General features: G+C 42.8%; 1 protein-coding gene across 1 annotated transcript; it reads right to left on the bottom strand.

Annotated features, from left to right (window-relative positions):
* Nucleotides 1-14,991: 14,991 nt before the first annotated feature.
* Nucleotides 14,992-16,812, bottom strand: LOC148119056 (sperm motility kinase-like). Its single transcript, XM_087897820.1, has one exon. The coding sequence runs from the start codon at nt 16,765-16,767 to the stop codon at nt 15,316-15,318; it is 1,452 nt and encodes a 483-aa protein (XP_087753946.1). The 5' UTR covers nt 16,768-16,812; the 3' UTR covers nt 14,992-15,315.
* Between the last annotated feature and the right edge of the window lie 4,160 nt (nt 16,813-20,972).

Below are 20,972 nucleotides of genomic sequence, written 5' to 3'. Positions count from 1 at the left end.
GTAGCAATCTCTGAGCTCTTAGGTGGGGTGTCACTTTTAGCTTGCATGGTCAAGTAGATTGGGTTGGATTTTTGAGGAGCCTATTTTCAGGAAAAGACAAGGGAGTTGGTGGAGGGGCCTAGGATTTTGTCCCACTGTTGAGGTCCTAATGAGTGGTGTGTCATGTTGTGTGGCTGTTCACTCACTTCTTAAGTCCCCACAATATTGGAGCAAGCTGTATTTTAGAGATTCACTGAGGTTGCAGGGGAATAAGCATGGTTGGGGGTGGGTTGAGGCTAGTAGTTTATGGTAGTCACTGGATGGGTTTGGGTTTTGGGGGAGCTGGAAACTCTCTGCTGTCTGGCTAAAAAAGAGAGGCTTGCATCACCATGCCTCTCTCAACCTAGATGCATGAAAGTTTTTATTAAAAATTGGAGTAACATATGTTTGCTAAAATGATCTTTCAAGGTTAAAGTCATGAAGTGTAACATGAGTGGGGCCTGTTTGTTTGCGGGTTTCTTTCCCGCCCGGCCCCCCAGCTGTTTAGTCCCAGAGAAAATCACACTGTGATCCCTATAAGTTATTAAAGCTGATTGGCCCGTTAGGTCAGGCTTCTTATTGGCTAACTCTCACATCTTGATTAACCCATTTTTCTGATCTGTGTTAGCCATGTGGCTCAGTACCTTTTTCAGTGGGGCACTTCACATCCTGCTGCTTCAGTGATCTGGACAGGAGTGGGAGGAATTAACTTCCTCCTCCCCAGAATTCTCCTGCTCTCCTTGCATCATTTCTACTTTCTGTCTGGTTTTTCCACCTATACCTCCTGCCTGGCCAATCAGCGTTTATTTAAAACATGATTGACAGAACAGAGACAATTCTCCCGCATCAATGAAGAATAAGAAAAATGTTATAGTACTACCAACTAAAAATAATGTCATCAAATACATATCAGATTATCTGTACATACAGAAATGTGGATGACTGCTTGGTAAAAGAACTAACTGATACTGTAATTTATGTGTTTTACTGATCTTCAAGGGGATTTCTGTTTTCACAGTATAGGGGATAAGTTGTAATGAATAGAAAGCATCTTTTCATGGGATGAATCCTAATCTGTCAGATCCCAAGGGCGAAGGGAGAGAGTCGGAGGTGATCAAAGGCACCCAAATCATTTCCTGTTGCCTCTGTTGTGACTGAGGATCTCTGTGTCCCCCAAATCAAGAAGGTAAGTACCCCAGCCCTCAGCATGATGCTGTTTGTAAGAAGAACTCTAGAGAGGGGAATAGATCCTACACCATAAGTGTTCATGGATGGCATTTCTGCTCCCTAAAGGGCACACTGAAGATATTGCAGTCCCACCTGCCATTGAAGATCCAGACAGAAAGCAGGCATAGATGAATCAATGAGTAAGTTTGGTCAGACTCCAATCAGCGATGTCTTGATTGTAAACTTCATAGCACAGTGAGAAATAAGTGTTTAACACTTAACATTTGCGTGACACAATTTGGTGCAGCAGTGTTAGCTGCTCCAATGACTTCTGAATGCTCTAAAGGTCAAACCACTTGCACTCACCTTCTCATAAGCAGGCAAATAATGGTTCCTAGCTTTGTCCTTGGCCTTGGCAAGGCTAGCCTCTTTCTCAGTTGGGGAATGTAAGGTTGATGGAGAACTGAGTAATCCAAACCCTTCAGTATACATGTCAATGGTGAAAACAGACAGATATTCTGCCAGAACCCTCCTGCCTCAGATTTTACAGTCAAAAACCATAAAAGGCTGTGGTAAATTAGGTTCCCCTCTGACAGAGCTGTAGCGGCAGTAATAATAGATTTTTACTTGCACGTTAGCAATCCTTTTACAATTTGTACTGAGACAGGATCTCTTTATGTAGCTTTGTCTGACCTGTATATGTACTATGTAGACACACTGGCCTTAAACTCCCAGAATTCTCCTCCTTTTGTCACCAAGTGCTAAGATAAAGGCAAATGCCACCACCTCCAGTCACATTCCTATTTCAATGCCCTAAAGGGCTGGCAAGCAAGGCTGCTCTCTGACTCCATTCTTCTGTTAATGTCTGGCTCATTTCCTATTTATTGAACATTATAACTAACACATCTATGAATAACCCAGGAATGTATTTTTATTTCTCTTGCATATTTATCTAGTAATGTAACTGCTGGGTTATTGGAGACTCCATGTTTAACTTTCTGAGAAAACACCTACAGTTCCACAGAATATTCAGTTGGAATGGCATGGTCTATCACAAAAAAGAGGAGACCACATGATCAGTCTTGACAGATCAGAACAGCCTTCCCCAAAAAAGCTTCATGCAACCCTGGTACTTCTGTACCAGACTCTGTGAGCCACAATCAGCCTGACTGCATGTAGATTTACATGGTAAGCTAGGGTCATGACTGTAATTGTCAGAACTGGAAGAGAAGTTATTTGGATCCTTCTCTTTACTGCCCTTTGGGTCTATCTATCCAAACCTATTGGATAGAATGTTTCCTGTGAAGATGAATCAAAGGGATACCGGACTCCACCATCTCCTATTCTACAGGACACCCACAATCCCTCCTATTCTTCCCTCAATTCCATAGCATTCTTCTTAACTGAAGTCAGTATATGCATGCCCAAACACCCAGGCATTATGTCACGAGTCCTTTGCCATGGTTCTGTTCACTCAAGTCATGACGTAACTATTTCCCAGACTAAGTATTTCATCCATACCTCTCTCCTTCATGTCCTTCCCATGGAGGGCACATTTGGTGGCAATGTGGCTGAGAATGACTCTGGTCTGCACCAGCTTCATTTCATCAGTCTCCACCATGGGCACCGAACGGAACATCAAACTCCCAGCTATTAGATGAAACAAAAAGATAAGAAAATACGATGTTTATGGGATATTATACTTATTATAATATACATATATACAAACACATAATTTGTTCCATAGTCAGACACAATCAAAAAAGGTGTTTGATTAAGTAACAAAAAAATTTGAAAGAACTAATTACTTGATAACTAACTTTTCAATGGAATAGCATTGAAAATTTTAGTTTTCTGCATTTTTAGCAGTTTATTTTATTAAAATTTTTATTTCATACTGACAAAACTTCTGTATTTTTTAAACAGGATGTTATGGTATATTAATTCATGTTGATGTATATTTTAAGAAGGGGTAGAAGGAGGTATAATTATATTATCAGCTTGTACCCGTAAAATAAAAATAAGGTCTCCATGTCTCTTGCTACTCAAGGTAAGAAGACAAGATCTTAAACCTGTTTCTGTGTAGGTTTCTTGTGGTGTTTCACTTATACCTAGGACCAGTATGTGCTGGGTAGGCCCAGAGAACCTCACCTATAGGTGTTGACCTTCCCTCCTCTTTCACATCCTCCCTCACAGTATTCCACATGATCAGCATAACCTTTCTGTTAACCCTATAATGTAGTATTACTAGGAAATTAGTTTGTAAAATCCATTAGAACTCAGGATAAGTGGCTAACATATTTGCCCTGGCATCTAGTGAATTTGATGTGGATGGAAGGCTGTGTGGGAACCCAAGCTAAATCAGGGAAACATGGGAAAGTAGAGACCAGTCATTCATAGGACTTTGGGGATGGTGTCAGCAAACACAGTTCCAGCCCTTTTATTTGTCTAGCCAAAAGCACACAAAAAGGATGATCAAGGCATGGGACTCTTGTCATGTTTGTGGGCATGCCTCATGCTGGAAGAGAGAAGGTAAATTTTATAACTTAACACAGGATAGAATTTATTTGATCATTTGTAAAGTTAGAGGAAGTGTATGTTTTTTAGAAGAATAGGGGAATGTTTTCAAAACACTCAGCACCTCTCTTGCCCCACAGAAAGCAAGTATTGTTAAGCAATACAGTCGTGTCATTTCCTGGAGTTTCTGGTTGTAAGATGTCAGGACATCGGGTTTATTGAACATGCTCAATGGATCAGTTTCTTGTGGATCTATATGATCACATGGTATCAGATTCAGGGCCCCATGAGCGTAGGCAAGGTTGGTTGGGGCTGGAGTGTGATGTTGATGGTGAGGTTGCTGCTGATGGGTGTGGCTATAGTGACATCATGTGTGCACAGTAGATCACTGCCAGAGCATCCAGGCGACTTGTTCTCAGTAGGCTCTTCAGTCATGTTGAGAGGCAGGAAGGGAAGCTGGCATCACTGCCACTTGCTCTTCCTGTACTGAGCTCACTCTGCCCAGAGGCTTGGAACTCTTGAAACACAAGACCACCATCTACTTGTTTGGGAAATATCGCATTGTGTAAAGAAATCAGTCTGTAAATCACTATAGTTTGCCTCTTCTTTCTTTGTTACTTTGAAAGAGGATTAAGCCTGACAGTCAATATATTCACAAAGCGGTTTGCAAGGGCACTAATCTGAGCCTCTGGTAAATACTTTGCTGGGAAGCAGAGGAGGCAGTGGAAAGCCAACTGAAAATGGGGTCTCATATTGTAGCCCTGCCTTTCTGATCACTGCCTTCCAGGGACAAGACCTCTTGGCAGTTTCCATGACTGCTAGTGTCCCACAGTCTGCTACAGCCATACAACCGTCACCCCCATTCAGAAGGACTAGTTTAGACCTTAGGTATTTCTTTCCCTGTCCGGCTGGAGTGGTGAGCTCCCTTTAGCTTAGGTAACCTGTTTCAGTGGGTGTGTCCATTGAAGTCTTGACCTCTTGGCTCATAGTCTCACTCCTCCCACTCTTTGGGAGCTCAGTCCAGTGCCCCAATGCAGGTCTCTGGCTATGTTCCCACCTATTGCTGAATGGAGATTCAGTGGTGAAATTTAAGATATTCTTCAATCTGACTACAGGGAAAGTCCAGTTCAGGCACCCTCTCTTCTGTTGCTTTGGGTTTTAACTGTGGTCATCCTTGTGGATTCCTGGGAATTTCTCCAGTGCCAGGTTTATTGTTAGCACCAAAATGGCTCCCCAATCCAAATATCTCTTTCCTTGCTCTCATTTGTCCTTCCTCCATCTCGACCATCCTGTTCCCTCAAGTTCTCCTTCCCCCTTCCCTCTCCCTTCATCTTCACCTTCTACCCTCCCTAATTGCCCATCCCCATGCTCCCAATTTTGTAGGCGATCTTGTCTATTTCCCCTTTCCAGGTTGTTCTATATATGTGTTTCTTAGGGTTCACCTTGTTACTTGGCTACTCTAGATATGAACTATAGGCTCAATATCCTTACTTTACAACTAGTATCCACTAATGAGTGAGTACTGCCATATTCAACTCTCTGGGTCTGGGTTACATCACTCAGGATGTTTTTTTCCTAGTCCCATACATTTGCATGCAAATTTCAATATGTCATTTTTTTCCCAGCTGAGTACTACTCCAATGTGTAAATGTGTCACATTTTGTTTTCCATTTTTCTGTTGAGGGACATCTTGTTTCTTTCCAGGTTCTGGCTATTAGAAATAATGCTGCTATGAACATAGTTGAACAAATGTCTTTGTAGTATGATTGAGCATCTCCTGGGTATATGTCCAAGGGTGGGTGGTATTTTTCAGTCCTGAAGTTGGTTGATTCCCAACTTCTGAGAAACTGCCATACTGATTTCCAAAGTGGTTGTACAAGTTTATAATCATACAAGCAATGGATGAGTGTTCCCCTCAGTTCACATTCTCTACAGAATAATCTATCATTGGTCTTTTTGATCTTATCCATTCTGACTGGTATAATATGGCATCTCAGAGTTGTTTTTATTTGCATTTCCCTGATGGCTAAGAATTTTGGACATTTCCTTAAGTATCTCTTTGCCCATTTGAGGTTCTTTGGTTGAGCACTCTCTGTTTAGTTCAGTACACCGTTTTTTAGTTGAGTTACTTAGAATTTTTATGTCTAATTTCTTTAGTTCTTCATATATTTTGGAGATCAGTTCTCTATCTGATATGGGGATAGTAAAGATATTTTACCATTCAGTAGGCTGTCTTTTTTTTTAATCTTATTGACTGTGTCCTTTTCTTTACAGAAGCTTCTCAGTTTCAGGAGATCCCATTCATTTATTGTTGCTCTCAATGTCTGTGCTACTGGGGTTATATTTAGCAAGTGGTATCCTGTGTTCATGTAATGAAGGCTACTTCCCACTTTCTCTTTTATCAGGTTCAGTGTGGCCCGATTTGTCTTCAGGTTTTTAATCCATTTGGACTTGAGTTTAGTGCATAGAACCTGAGATGGATCTATTTTCATTCTTCTACAGGTTGACATTCAGTTATGCCAGCACCATTTGTCGAAGCTGTTTTCCTTTTTCCATTGTATAATTTTAGCTTCTTTGTCAAGAATCAGGTGTTCATAGGTGTGTGGAATAATATCCAGGTCTTTTATTAGATTCCCTTGGTCAACATTTCTGTTTTTATGCCAATACCAAGCTGTTTTCATTACTATAGCTGTGTAATAGAGCTTGAGGTCAGGAATGGTGATGCCTCTGGAAGTTCCTTTATGGTTCAGGGTTTTATTTTGTTGTCCTGGGTTTTTGTTTTTCTAAATGAAGTTGATTATTGTTCTTTCAAGGTCTGTGAAGAATTGTGTTGGGATTTTGATGATGATTACCTTGAATATGGTGAATTACGTTGGTAGATTATTGTATGTTGAACCATCCCTGCATCTCTGGGATGATTTTTCTGATGTGTTCTTGAATTTGGTTTGCCAGTAGTTTATTGAGTATTTTTGCATACATGTTCATTAATGAGACTGGTCTGTAGTTCTCTTTCTTGGTTTAGTCTTTGTTTGGTTTTGGTATCTGGATAACTGTAGCCTCATAAAAAGAGTGTGGCAATGTTCCTTCTGTTTCTATTATGTGGAACATTTTCAAGAGTACAGCTATTAGTTCTTGGAAGTTATGGAAGAATTCTGCACTAAACCCATCAGGCTCTTGGGTTTTTTTTTTAAATTGGTTGGGAGGCTTTTGATGACAGTTTCTATTTCCTTGCAGGTTATAGGTCTATTTAAATTGTCCACGTGATCTTAATTTAATTTTGGTAGGTGGTATCTATCTAGAAATCTGTCCATTTCTTTTTCATTTTACTGTTTTGTGGAGTACAGATTTTTGTAGCAAGACTTAATGATTCTCTGAATTGTTCAGTGTCTGTTGTTATGTCCCCCTTTTCATTTCTGATTTTGTTAACTTGTATGTTCTCTCTCTCTCTACTTTTTGATTAGTTTGAATGAGAGTTTGTCTAGCTTGTTGATTTTCTCAAAGAACCAGCTCTTGGTTTCCTTGATTCATTGTATTGTTTTCTTTGTTTCTATTTTGTTGATTTCAGCCCTTAATTTGATTATTTCCTGTCTTCTGTTCCTCCTGGATGAATCCGCATCTTTTTGTTCTAGAGCTTTCAGGTGTGCTGTTAAGTCACTAATGTGAGCTTACTTCATTTTCCTTATGTGGGCCGTTAGTGCTAAGAACTTTCCTCATAGCACTGCTTCATGGTGTCCCATAGGTTTGGATATGTTGTGCCTTCACTTTCTTTGAATTCAAGGAAGTCTTTAATTCCCTTCTTTATTTCTTCCTTGACCCAGATGTGATTCAATAGTGCACTATTTTATTTCCATGTGTTTTTCTGCATTCTGAAGTTTGTATTTCTGTTGAATTCTAATTTTAAACCATGGTAGACTGATAAGACCCAGGGGATTAATCCAAATATTTTGTATCTGTGGAGGTTTGCTTTATTACAGAGTATGTAATCAATTTTAAAGGAGGTTCCATGAGGTGCTGAGAATAACATATACTCTTTTGTGTTTCGGTAGAATATTCATTAGATGTCTGTTAAATCCATTTGAGTCATGATATGTGTTAGCTCTCTTATTTGTCTCTTAGAATTCTGTCTGGTTGACCTGTCCATTAGGACAGTAGTGTGTTGAAATTTTCCCATATTAGTATGTGGGGTTTGATTGTGTTTAAGCTTTAGTATTGTTTCTTTTACATAAGGGTGACCTAGTATTTGGGGCATCGATGTTTAGTATTGAGACTTCATCTTGATGAATTATTCTTGTTATCAGGATAAAGTATACTTCTCCATCCCTTTTGATTGATTTTACTTTGAAGTCTATTTTGTTAAATATTAGGGTAGCTACACCAGCTTTTTTCTTAGGTCCATTTTTTGGAAAATCTTGTCCAAATCCTATACTCTGATGTAATATCTGTCTTTGAGGTTGAGGTTGTGTTTCTTGTATACAGCAGAAGACTGGATCCTGCTTTTGTATCCATTGTCTTAGCCTGTGTCTTTTTATAGGTAAATTGAGTCCATTGAGATTAAGGGATATTAATGACGAGTGATTTTTTAATTACTGTTATAGTTCTTACATTTTGAAGTTAACCCACTATTCTTTACTCTCTGCCATGTCACAGTACCTTTATTAGCATGGTGCATTCAACTCCTGCTCCCCTTTGTACCTCCTGGTGACTCCTGACTCCATCCTTCTCCTTCCCATCTCCCTTAGTTTGGTTGCCCTGCCTGGATACTGGCCAATCAGTGTTTTATTAAACCAATTTGAGTGACAAATATTTCCAGTGTATAAGAGGCTTATTTCATGGCTGTAACATGAGGGCTTGCTCTGTTGGGGTTTCTGTCCTGCCCAGTTCCCACAGCTGGTACGTCCCAAAGGAAACCACACAGAGCTCTCCATTGGTAATACACTGGCCTATTAACTCAGTCTTCATATTAGCTCTTATAACATCTATTAACCTCTTATTCTTATCTATGTTAGCCACAAGGATCAGTACCTTTTTCAGTGGGGCAGGTCACATCCTTCATCTTCAGTTTCTTCACGGGACTGGGAAAGGAGCTTCCATCTTCCCAGAATTCTCCTGTTCTCATTGCCCTGCCTCTACTTCCTGTCTAGTTGTCCTGCCTATACTTCCTGCCTGGCTACTGGTCCCTAAGCATTTATTTAAAACATAATTGAAAGAATACAGAATTCTCTCACATCACATAGTCCATTTTTTGGGAATGTGGTGTAGTATTCCAGGCTACTTCCTGCTGTTTGGGTGTGCTGATAATCTTATGGAGACATAAAGAAAATTTAGAATTATGAACAAGTCCTTACTGGAATATCTTGCGATTCTTGATCATCTCAGGCAGAAGTGTTAAATCTGTTCTGGACACAGAACTCAGACATCTGTGCCATCTGTTCCTAGTGGAGATTTCTCACTTGGTCTTCCTTGATCAAAGCTGATTTTTCTTAACTCAGAATGAATCCAAAGCCTCTCATTTCCTGTGGAAACAAAAGCAAAATGTTTTCTATAAAGTAACATACATTCTGACTTCAATTTTGAATTCAAGATATGTTCTAAATCCCTATCTTGTATTAATTCAGCAGTATTTATAAGCAGATATCTTTTAACGGCTGTTGTTCCTTCCTCAGCATTCAAACAATTCAAAGAGAGCATAATAACATACAGTATCCAGATTCTCTGTGTGTTTTCCATCATTACATGGCTTTATTTTAAACTCTATTTTGTTTATTTTTAATTTTTGGTTTTTGAGACAGGGTTTCTATGTATTTTGTCCTGGAACTCACGCTGTAGACCAGGCTGTCCTTGAACTCACAGAGATATGCCTGTCTCTGCCTCCCCAGTGCTGAGTTTAAAGGTGTGTGCCACCATACCTTGAACTCACAGATATCTCTGTCTGCATCTGCCTCCCAAGTGTTGTGATTAAAGGTGTATGCGACCACACCCAGCTACTCTCTTTCTTACTCTTTGTTTTATGGTCTTTAACCTTTTTTTTTTAAGCTTGCATCTATTTTTAACACACTGTAAAGCATTTAGAGGTTTTCTTTGTCTTTGAATCTCACTTTGATGTATATCTCTCTTTTTCTGACCACATGAGTCTTTTCCGAGATTCCATGCTCATGGCAGATGTACCGGCTATAGTCACGTTTATTGCCACAACTCTATTGAATTTTAATGTCTGTGCCAACAAGCAAGCTGCAGCAGTGTGCTCACACACTGCACTCAAATTCTCTATAGTCGGACCACCTGCCTGAAAGAGTCAGAGTTTGCATTGTCAGGATGACCCATAAAGCCAGCATTTTAAAACAGCATGACTTTATTCCTGCTACAACTGAATACCAAAAATCATTTGTTCAGCTTTTCATCATGCCCATTTAAGTATTTCGTGGCAGGACCTCTTTAAAAAACCTTGCAGCTAAAACTGAGTCAGGAAGCCTTTCTTAAAAGAGAGAGCTTGCTTGACTCTAGCAAGCAGAGCAGACCTGAGAAATTTCTGCTACTAAGAAGTCATGCTTTACTCTATTCTTTTCTCTCTAGAATTACTTCCAAGCTCTCTCAGGTTTTATGTGGATGAAGTTGTCCTCGTGGGCACCATTCTGTAACGTGAGGACCTGCTTTGTTGGGGTTTCTGTCATGCCCGGTTCCCACAGCTGGTACGTCCCAAAGAAAACCACACAGAGGTCTTCATAAGAAATACTCTGATTTGTCCATTAACTCAGGCTTTGTATTAGCTCTTATACCTTATATAAACCCATTATTTCTTATGTATGTTATTCACATGGCTCAGTACCTTTTTCAGTGGGGCAGGTCACATACTGCATCTTCAGTGTCTCCATTGTACTGGGAAAGGAGCTTCCTTCTTTCCAGAATTCACCTGTTCTCAATGCTCTGCCTCTTCTTCTTGTCTGGTTGTCCCATCTATACTTCCTGCCTTGTTAACTGGCCAATAAGCATTTATTTAAAACATAATTGACAGAAAACAGAATTGTCTCGCACCACAGGGCAGGCAAGAGCTTCGGGCTTCTGGTTACATTGTATCTGTTGTTAGAATCAGAGGCATGCATGCTGGTCCTCCAATCAATCTGTCCTTTTTATTCACCTCAGGTCTCTAGCTCAGGGGCTGCTGTCACTCACAGTTTTATGTGCTGAGCTGTCAAGGGAAAGCTGAGATTAGCCTTTCCTCCTGGAGCTGCTTTTTGGCATATTTTTTTTCCTTGCAGGAAAGCCGCAAGTGAGGACTGGGAGCTTGCATTTGTTCTTGTATAGGGGTATTGTAAAGAAGAGCAAAAGCGGTTCTCCCCTCTCTCTGTCTTCCTGCCTCTCTACTTCTGTTGGGGTACTGTTCCTCATGAGCCTCACCACACCAGACCCTTGAGGTCTAGAATGCTGAAATAAATAAGCCTCTTTTGTGGATAAAGCAGTCAGGCTCAGGATTTCAGTTACAGTGTCAGAAAACTGACTAATACAGTAGGAGTGTCTGACTCACAGAGCAGCTCAGAAAAGCAGTCTATAAAATTCTGCTTCCTTTTCTTAGGAACAGCATATTTGCCTGTAGCCCTAGACTGACTACAATGTGTATAGTGTGTCCCACTCACCTTGGAAAGGGAATAGTTGACTCAAACCTTGTAAGTCTTCCACTTTGCAGGAAATGATGAATTCTTCATTGGAACCACACCAAACAAGTTACTTTAGGGAGGTTGAAGTGGGTCAAGGGTTCAATCAGCACCCGAAGCCCACAGCTGATGAAGAGAGCGGTGACTTCTCAACCTGGACCGTTTCGCTTCCTGGTACATAAGCTGATGAAGAGAGCAATGACGTCTCTACCTGGACCGCTTCTCTTCCCGGTACCTAAGCTGATGGAGTTAGCTATGACTTCTCCAACTCCATCGTTTCTTTGCGGAACCTACCGTTGATGAAGAGATCAACGATTTCTCTACCTGGACCACTTCTCTTCCTGGTACCTACAGCTGATGGAGAGAGCTATGACTTCTTCAACTGGACCATTTTTCTTTCCGGTACCTACAGGTGATGGAGAAAGCGATGATTTCTCCACCTGGACCTTTTCTTCCTGGTACCTACAGGTGATAGAGAAAGCGATGATTTCTCCACCTGGACCGTTTCTTCCCGGTACCAACAGCTGATGGAGAGAGCGGTGATTTCTCCAACTGGACCGTTTATTCCCGGTACCCACAGATAGTGAAGAGAACGATGATTTCTTCAACTGGACCATTTCTTCCTGGTACCTACAGCTGATGGAGAGAGCGGTGATTTCTCCAACTGTACCATTTATTCTCGGTACCTACAGCTGATGGAGAGAGTGGTGTTTGCTCCAACTGGACAGTTTATTCCCGGTACCTACAGCTGATGGAGAGAGCGGTGTTTGCTCCAACTGGACCGTTTATTCCCGGTACCTACAGCTGACGGAGAGAGTGATGACATCTCCAACTGGACCGTTTCTTTCCAGTACCTCCAACTGACAGGGACAGTAATGACTTCTTTAAGTCGACCGTTTCATCCCGGAACCAAGCGCACCTGGCTGAACTGAGACAAGGTCAGACTAATGTTTATTCATGTAAGCAACACTAATCAGGACACTGGATTTTGGTCTTGTTGGCAGAGCACAAACTCCTGTAGACAGAGGTACTCCATGACCTTGGTGTCAATATTACATGAGCTCATTCTCCTCCCTGCAGCACTGCAGAGTTGAGTGTTGGCATTTGTCCACATTTACTTTTCTTCATTGTGCCTAAGTGACTTGCTTTTCTCGGTTTTGAACCTCAATGAGTAGCAGGAAGGAATCAGCCTGGAGATTCACTTGCTGTTTTTCTAGAAGAAAGGCATCTCACACCCAGTTCTTCCTTCAGATTGTCTGACATTCCCCATCCCCAGCTTTCTCTCCCTTGTCCTTTCCTCAGGGAATCTGATGATTTTAGGGTATGACTGTATCTGAGTTCCTAGGACTGCTCACTGGTGTCTGTCATGTTCATCTTTAAAATAATAGGCATGGTTTCCCCATCTTCACTAGTCTCTAGGCTATGTGACATCTTTAATTATAGGAAGCCATCTTCAACAAGTCTCTTTTTGTTGACAAATACTTCAGAATTTTCCATGTCTTTGTAGTCTAAGTGAAGACATACAAGGATGAATATCAGAAGTGTCAAGTTTAGGGTAAGAGGGAACACCTCTGTGCATTCTCAAACCCGGAGTAGCTGCAAAGGTCAAGTTCAAAATAGGAGTTGAAAGAGCTGTGCTTGGCATCTATCTCCTGAACACATCATGTGTCCTAGCAGAGCTCACTAATGAGAATGGGGAAGGGATCCACGGGTGCTTATTTTAGTTCACAAGACAGAGGATTTTCCAAATACATCTTACCAACAGTATGGAGTGGGTAGTGGCAACAGATGTGAGCTTATTTCTCTTTTCTTTAAGCATTATAGGCTCAACCGCTTTTTACCAGGAGCACCTCAAAATCCAGGCTCTTAAACAAAGCAGGTGGGTTTGTCAGGTCCCAAGGAGGAAGCTCGGCTGGTAAAGATCTCTGACATAAGTTCTAGTTTTGTTTCTGCTGCTGTAACAAATACTGCACAGGGGAGGAAAGGGCTTATTTGACTCATCAATCCAAGATACAATCCATCAGTTTTGGGATTTTAAGGCAGGAACTCTAGCTGCTTGTCATATCACACTCATAGTCCATGGCAAAGAGAATAAACTCATCTTTGCTAGCTTGCTTCATTCTTAGACAGTCCAGGGCTCAACCTAGGGAATGGTGCCACCCACATGGGACTGGGTCTTCCTATATCTATGAACAATTCACGAATAACTCCAGTAAACTCCGTGCTTCACCACTCTGGTCTGGGTGGAGTCTTTCTTTGGTCTGTCATGGGCTGCTCTCTACTGCAGGCAATTCTTTAATCTCTCCCACACAATTTTTCCTTCTGTGGATTCAGCTTCTCTACCAGCAGATCCTGTTTCTGCCTCGATTACCAAAAATGAGATCTGTCTTTTCTCTGTGAGAAAAGTCTTGTGGAGGGATGATGATTGGCCTGCCCAGACCACATGACTTCCTAGAGGCTCACCACCAGGACCAGGTCTTCAGATTACTAGGTCTTCAGGTCATGTGTCCAGTCCTGTGGATGTATCCTCCCAGGGGTAAGAGTGTCACCATGACTTCTTGGGTAAGCATTTCCCAGGCATTCAGGCAGAACTGTGAAGTGGTGGTTCTCTACCTGACTGCATGAGTGTCTAGGATGGGTAGCACACACTTGTGCATTGAGAGGAATTTCCAGAGAGGGTTGGCATGTGGGACAGTGACTGGAGTAGACCCATCCTGATTGTAAATGGTACCATCCAAAGTGCTGGGAGCCCAGGGAGCAGACTAGGGGAGCAGGAAATCCTGGGTGTGCAAGCCCCTTCTTTGAGGAATTCACCCATTGTTGTAGCCATCTTCCAAGGACACAACGCTAACGCCTTCTGCCTTCAATGTGAACTCTGTGCTAGGGAGATTCTAGGTCACCAGCAGCACACAAAAACTGCAGAGGCATCCAGATTCCAGACTTGGCCTGCATGTTGTAAATGAGGAATACACTAGGCCTTAGGTTAACCAGTCCAATAAATCTTCCAGGTCAATGGGATGGCTCATCAGGTAAAGGTGTTGGCCACCAAGCCTGATGACCTGAGTTTGTTCTTCACTGACAACTCTGATCACGTGTCCATTAGTCAACAGTCTCTGGGCATAGCAGGAGATTTTGATTGGCTCAGGGAAGAAGTTCCTGCCATGCATGCTCATGTGGCTTGTTTTGGAAGGACGGCTGAGACTTGGGTAGGCTGGTTTTGGCAGGAGAGCTGAGGCTTAGGGAGGCTGGCCGACAGTGTCTCCTACAAGCTAGGACCAAAAGGTCCTCTCTTTTGTGGCTCATATGAATATTTATTGTCCACATTGGGCTTTCATAGTTACTAATGACTGTCCAGATATTTACATGAAGCATTAACAATATTAATTAACTACTTTTTCTATTTAAATTGAACTTCCTAATGAACACATTTATGTTAAAGATATATAAAAACTAACAAATAACAAGTAAGCAAATTTTAAAAAATAACACATAACACAAAAATCAGAACTATTGAAATAGTGGGAGTTCAGATTGAAGCATAAGCTCAAACTCTGTATCCATTGTCCCTGTCAATCAGATTCAAGGACATGCATTGTTGCAGGTCTGCCCAACAGACAGTTCATATTAAGCTGGAGCAGAGGAAGTGACCAAGATGATGATCAGCATGAGGTGGGCATCTAAGTCATGGCTGGTAGCAGAGGGAGGTGTGTTAGATGTTGTGGGTAACGGTCCTAAATGCAAACAAAGCTGGGGAGGTGGAGTCTCAGCGGGCAGATGGGCCTTCTGTCCAGCCCTGGATCCGGAAATCAGTGCCGGGGCAGCAGTAAGCTAAAAGAGAAAGCGCAGAACCTGTAGCTGGATTATGGACGCAGGGACCTGTTGCCCTGGGTTGCAGGGCCGCACCCATCTGAGCTTCTGTCCTGGCTCCCTCCTGCAGCAGGCACTCCTCATCAGGGCTGGAATTCTCCTAGGCCACTTCCGTTTGCCCACGTGGGGCAGGCAGGCAGCAGCAGCACAGTGCTCTCAGTGCCCGGGAAATTCTCTTCTTCATTCGCTTCCAGCCCCGGAGTGGCCTGGTTCCAGAGGCTGTGGGTACAACCTGGGGCTGGTCACTGGGCACCTCTGGCTCTGTGGATTGTTCTTCGCTGAAGGCCATGTTCACCAGTCCCATGCATCTCCCATTCAGAGGTGGTTCATGGGAGGAGGATTCGTCAGCCAGGCTATCCAGTGACATCGTGTTGACTGTGGTGTCCCCTGTAGCGGAGTTGATGGTTTCAGTGGCCAATGCATCTCCTTCTGGGGCTGTGTTATCTGAATAGTGCAGCTCCTCCGGGCAGGTGTGTGTGTGGAGCCCTGCTTTGCTTCTGCCCCTGGACAGCAGAGCCGGTTCGCTGTGGCTCCTCTTCATGGCCACAGGGACACTAATAGCGACTGCAGGGATGATCGTTTGCAGGCTGCTATCCCCAGAGCTGACTTTGAATTTTAGTATGTTAATCGTTGCTGTTAGGTTTGACTGTGGGTCTTTTAGCGATGATATAACCTGCTCACAGGTGTACCCGATGTTACACATGGTCTCCACAACCTTGGGGAGGATATCCTTGGCAGGAGGTGTTACGTGTTCCTGAATATGGCCCAGCCAAGGTCGTTCCACAAGCCGAGATGAAGTTAGCCTGAACCAAATGTAACCGGTGAGCAGTCTGGCCAAGGTGAGATAACAGGCCTTAGAAAGATGGTATGGAATGCGGCACGGGGTGGTGGTGATCAGATGGTACATAGCTTCAGGGGTCGATGCTACATAGGGCAATTGTCCGGTGACCAGGACGTAGAAGACAATCCCTAAGCTCCACATATCCCCTGCCATAGCGTCATATGGTGTTCCGGCCAAGATCTCAGGGGCCAAATATGGCAAGGTGCCCCACAGCTCCTCCAGCATCTGGCCCTCTGCAAGCTGAGTGGCCAACCCGAAATCGCAAAGTTTGACTTTGCCGCCTTCCCCCAGAAGTATGTTTTCTAGCTTGATGTCGCGGTGCGCGATCCGTCTCTGGTGCAGGAAGTGCACAGCAGACGCCAACTGATTGATTATTGGCCTAGCCTCCTCCTCTGTTAGACAGCCCACCTCCCTGATCAACATCACCAAGTCTTTTCCTTTATGGTACTCCATGATGAGATAGGTGGTCTGCAGCGTGTTGATAGCGTGGAATAACTGGATGATGTTGCTGTGTTGCAGGGACTTATGGATCGCAACTTCAGACCTGATGTACTCCTCATCATTGTACTCTTTCTCAAGCACCTTGATAGCCACCTCCGTTTTCGTTGGAAGGTGCTGGGCAAGTACCACCTCCCCAAATGCACCACACCCCAGAGATGTTAAAAATTTATAATTCTTCCTAAGGATGTCGTCTTCCTGGGTGCTGGCCATGATGGTTACCTCAAGTTCTCTGTATTTGGGCAATTTCAGGGACACACGATGCTAGGGAAGAAATGATATGGTTTTAGAATGGAAGTTGATAGGTATGAATTCTCTGTCTTGAAATCTGAGATAACCCAAACAAGCAAATGATGCCTTTAAGACCAAGAAGTACAAGAATAATCCAGAAGGTAATTGACATAAAGACACTGAACACAAGTGTAGCAGCATCTGTTCTGATTCTGGGGAATAGCCCATACTCAGACAAAGGGACGACTGAACGTTTATACTCTGTGGAAAGTAGCTTCTAGTAGAGAAAATCTCATCTAAGAGAAACAAAGTCCACAAAGAGAAACTGATATTTTCTTCTTCTGTGGGTTTAAGGAAGAGGAGGGCTGAGCGTTTATCAAAGAAACAGTATTAGTCACAGAGATGGAGTGGAGGAAGCGATAGAGCAGGAGAGTTTGACCAAAATGCAGGCTAGGCATGCACGTGTTTATGGTAACACGTGTTCCAACTGAAGAAAATGGGGGAAAAGTAGAGAATAAATGAATTTTGAAACAGGAAATTGGGTAATAATGAAAAAATAGATACAACATTCACAGATCAAACCTAGGATGGAAACTAACAGCATACATGTAAACATGAAATAGCAAAACTTAACCCTGGAACCAAAACCAGTAACTGGAAAGGAACTCACTCTAGCAAAGTCCTGTAGATTGGAGATTCCTAGTCTGTCACAGAATATTCAGTGACACTTGTTCTGTAGCCCAGCAACAGCTACTCCGAGATACAAACCAGAAACCCAATTCAGGCAGGGCCTAAAACAGAGTAGTTGTTAGCATACTTCATAATGCTTCCTTGTGATGTCACCCAAATGAGCTGGCCAATCATGGCTTCCATAACTGACAGTGGTTTTGACCAGGTTCTGTGACACAACCAGTGACCTGAGTATTTTTCTCATGGCTGGTACCAAATCCCAGACCAGAATCAATTCCAGGGAGAAGGGTTTGTGTGTGTGTGTATGCACGCGCGCGTGTGTGTTTGTGCACATGCGTGTACTCACTTTAAAGAGACACTGAAGCCATGATGGTGGCACATTTCCTTCCCAAATAGAGCTGTCGCTTAGGTGGTTGGTGACCCTGAATTAGAAGTTCTCGATCACCAAGAGGCACAGGTCCTCTAGCTAGCCCCACATTCATGCGTTCCACAAATTCCTAAACAAGGAGTCAAGTCGTCATCACATCTGACATTCAACAATCCCTCTGTGGTACTTTGAATTAAAAATGTCTGATACAAATGGGGTGTTTGAACACATGGACACACAAGAAAAATAGATGGTACTGTTTAGAAACGTCATAGGTTGCAACCATAGAAGCTGAACTCCATCCGTGGCACTGTCCTTGAGAAGAAACAGCATAGTCTTCATGCCCTCTTCTACTTCTTGCTGGAGTTGCAGTGTGTGACATCTCAGTTTTCTGCATTTGCCTTCAGGGTTCCAGCTGACCTCTGTGATTCTGACTCACCACCATGGGCTCTTGTCCCTCCAAAACTAAGTCACACAGACATGCTCACCCTCTCTTAAGATTCCAGGTTTATGACTTCTATCACAACAGAATGCTAGCCAATAAACATGGGCTTAGCAGAGCTGGTTGCCCTCATCCCCACCCTACCTACCCATACGGCCCAGAAGTCAAGGCAGACTCATTGCTGTCACACAGTCACACATTGCCTGTGTCTGTTCCATCCACCTCCACCAGAGAAAGAATGGACCCTTCAAGTAGCCCGATTCCAGGCCCCATCCTCTGTAGTGTAGCACAGGTCTCATTCTAAATGAACCTGCTTCCAATTGGTATAGAACCTCCCTTTCCCTCAGAAACCTGCAATTCCATGAAGACATGCTTTGTCTGACAGGAATGCAACTGCTTCAGACTCCCACTGCATGGCCATCATTGCTAGAGTCCTTGTGCATGGATGGAATCTCTCTAAGCATCACCGTCTCTTTGTAGCTCCCATATTTCCTCACTCCCCAGTAAAGATGCAGACTCATATACCAAGGAAAGATACAAGAATCTGTGGAAAACTTTAACGTTGAAATATAAAGCTAGACAACACAATATGAAAGAACAAATAGGTTGACAATGCCTTGTATTGTTACTGGGATAATTCACTGACGGATCATACAATCTCAAGAAATAACTGTAATGATCTACAGATATTCCATTAGCCCATAAAACTGAGCAAGGGATGCATTCAAATCTTTTTATAAAACAAACTCTTCTCATAAAGCCCTTACTCTTTAGCCTAGTAAAGCACCTTGAAAAGAGATGAGTATCTGACAGGGGCAATGACTACGAACATTAAAATATCCTTAAGGAAAGCACTTGCTCCTTTACTTCTTAGTAACACATTAAAATGATGATACTTCATGATCAAGATACCTTCAGGAGAACAGAAGAATCAATCTACATACAAAAATTGACAAAAGAGCAAGCATAGTCCAACATCAAGAAAACATAGTCACCCCTGAAAAGAAAAGAAATGCCACTGCCAGGGACAAGCATAGAATGAGAGAATGTTCTGTTATAAACAATCTTATTCTACAAACATGAAAATATTTATTTCATCATAGTCAGAAGAAAAGATGAATTTCTTGTTAATAGAAACACTGGTCACCTGACATTGGCAGGGAGATTACACAAGACTGGTGAATCTTCAGCACAGTTCAGTAAATTCCTCACTGTGTGCCTACAAACCAGAAAGTTAAAAAAAAAAACAGAGAACAGTGAAGAATGACAAAGAAATGAGATTGGATAAAAAGGAAAATCTCAGTCAGTGAAAGAATAGAAATAACAGCCACGATTTAAAACAAGTTGAATATGGTCGAAAAGAATCAATCAATAATGCCAAATGTTGAAAGTCGAACAGAAAACAAGAGAAGCTCACTTTTTTCAGGATCACCCACTTTTGGATATCCAAGAATACGAGGAATAATTGAGTCCAAATCCTTATCCACCAACCAACTCCTCCTCTGGGATACAAGGACAAAACCCAGCCCCAGGCAGCTCCTTATATGGTCTGGTCTCTAGCTGATGTCACAATGACTCCCTGTGATGTCACTTGCACTGGGCCAATCACAGCTGAACAAAAACCTCAGTATTCTACTGTAGTTGTTGCTTTCCCCGCTTACTTTTATTAAAATGAAATTTTTTATTTTAAAGTATTTTTTTTTACCATTTTACATACCAACCACAGTTCACCTTCTCTTCCCCACACACATTTTCCCTCAACCAACTCCCCAAACTCCTCATAGAAGGTAAGGCCTACCATAGGGAGTCAACAAAGTCTGGCCTATCAAGTTCAGGCAGGACCAAGTCCCTCCCCTCTATCAAGGCTGAGAATTGTATTCTCCCATAAGGAATGGGCTTCAAAAATACAGTTCATGCCCTGGTGATAAATCCTGGTACCACACAGTGGCCCCACTGAGTGCCCAAGTCACAGAACTGTTACCCATTTTCAGAGGGCATCATCTGGTCCTTTGCAGATTTCCCATCTGTCAGTCCAGGGTCAATGAGTTCCTACTAGCTCAGGTCAGCTGTCTCTGTGGGTTTCCCCATCACAATCTTGACCCCTTTTCTCACATAATCCCTCCTCCCTCTCTTCAACTGGACTCCAGGAGCTTGGCCAAGTGCTTAGTCCAGCTGCTTCTTTTAACTCACTCATTTATGGACCAATGCACTTAGTGTTTGCTTCTGTTCACTTTGTGGTTCCTCTTGCCCTCCCCCACAGTGTCTTTCCTTTCTCTTTCCCTTCCTCTTCCTCTTTCACCTCTCCTCTCTCTCCTCTTTCCTTTGCTCTTTTCTTCTCCCTTTTTGTCCTTGATGGAGTCTTACTCTGTAGTCCAGCTGGCCTCCAGTTCACTAAGAAACCCTCTGGGTTCCAGCATCCTCCACAGCCCCCAAAGATTAGGATCACCCCCAGGAGCCTCTAGTCCTGACTCTAAGTGTCCTGTGCTTGGGTTCCCATGAGAGTTAGTCCCTGTCACCTTGCCTGGGTTAGAATCACCTAGGACACTGTGAGGACAGCACTGGTCTGTGAAGGAAGTCAGGGAAGAGCCACCCTGAATATGGACAACACCATTCTGTGGGTTGAGAACCTAGATGGACTCTAAGAAGGACAAGGAGCTGGGACGCCTCCTCTCTGCTTCCTGTCTGCCT

The sequence above is a fragment of the Myodes glareolus genome, chromosome 18 (assembly GCF_982192425.1).
Source record: "Myodes glareolus chromosome 18, mMyoGla1.1, whole genome shotgun sequence".
NCBI lineage: Eukaryota > Metazoa > Chordata > Mammalia > Rodentia > Cricetidae > Myodes > Myodes glareolus.
The sequence above is the reverse complement of the archived record's forward strand: the minus strand, read 5'-3'. Positions and strand labels throughout refer to the sequence as shown.

Excerpts from the sequence above, each read along its gene's own strand:
- LOC148119056 (XM_087897820.1), bottom strand. The coding sequence starts at position 16,767 with ATGGCCAGCACCCAGGAAGACGACATCCTTAGGAAGAATTATAAATTT.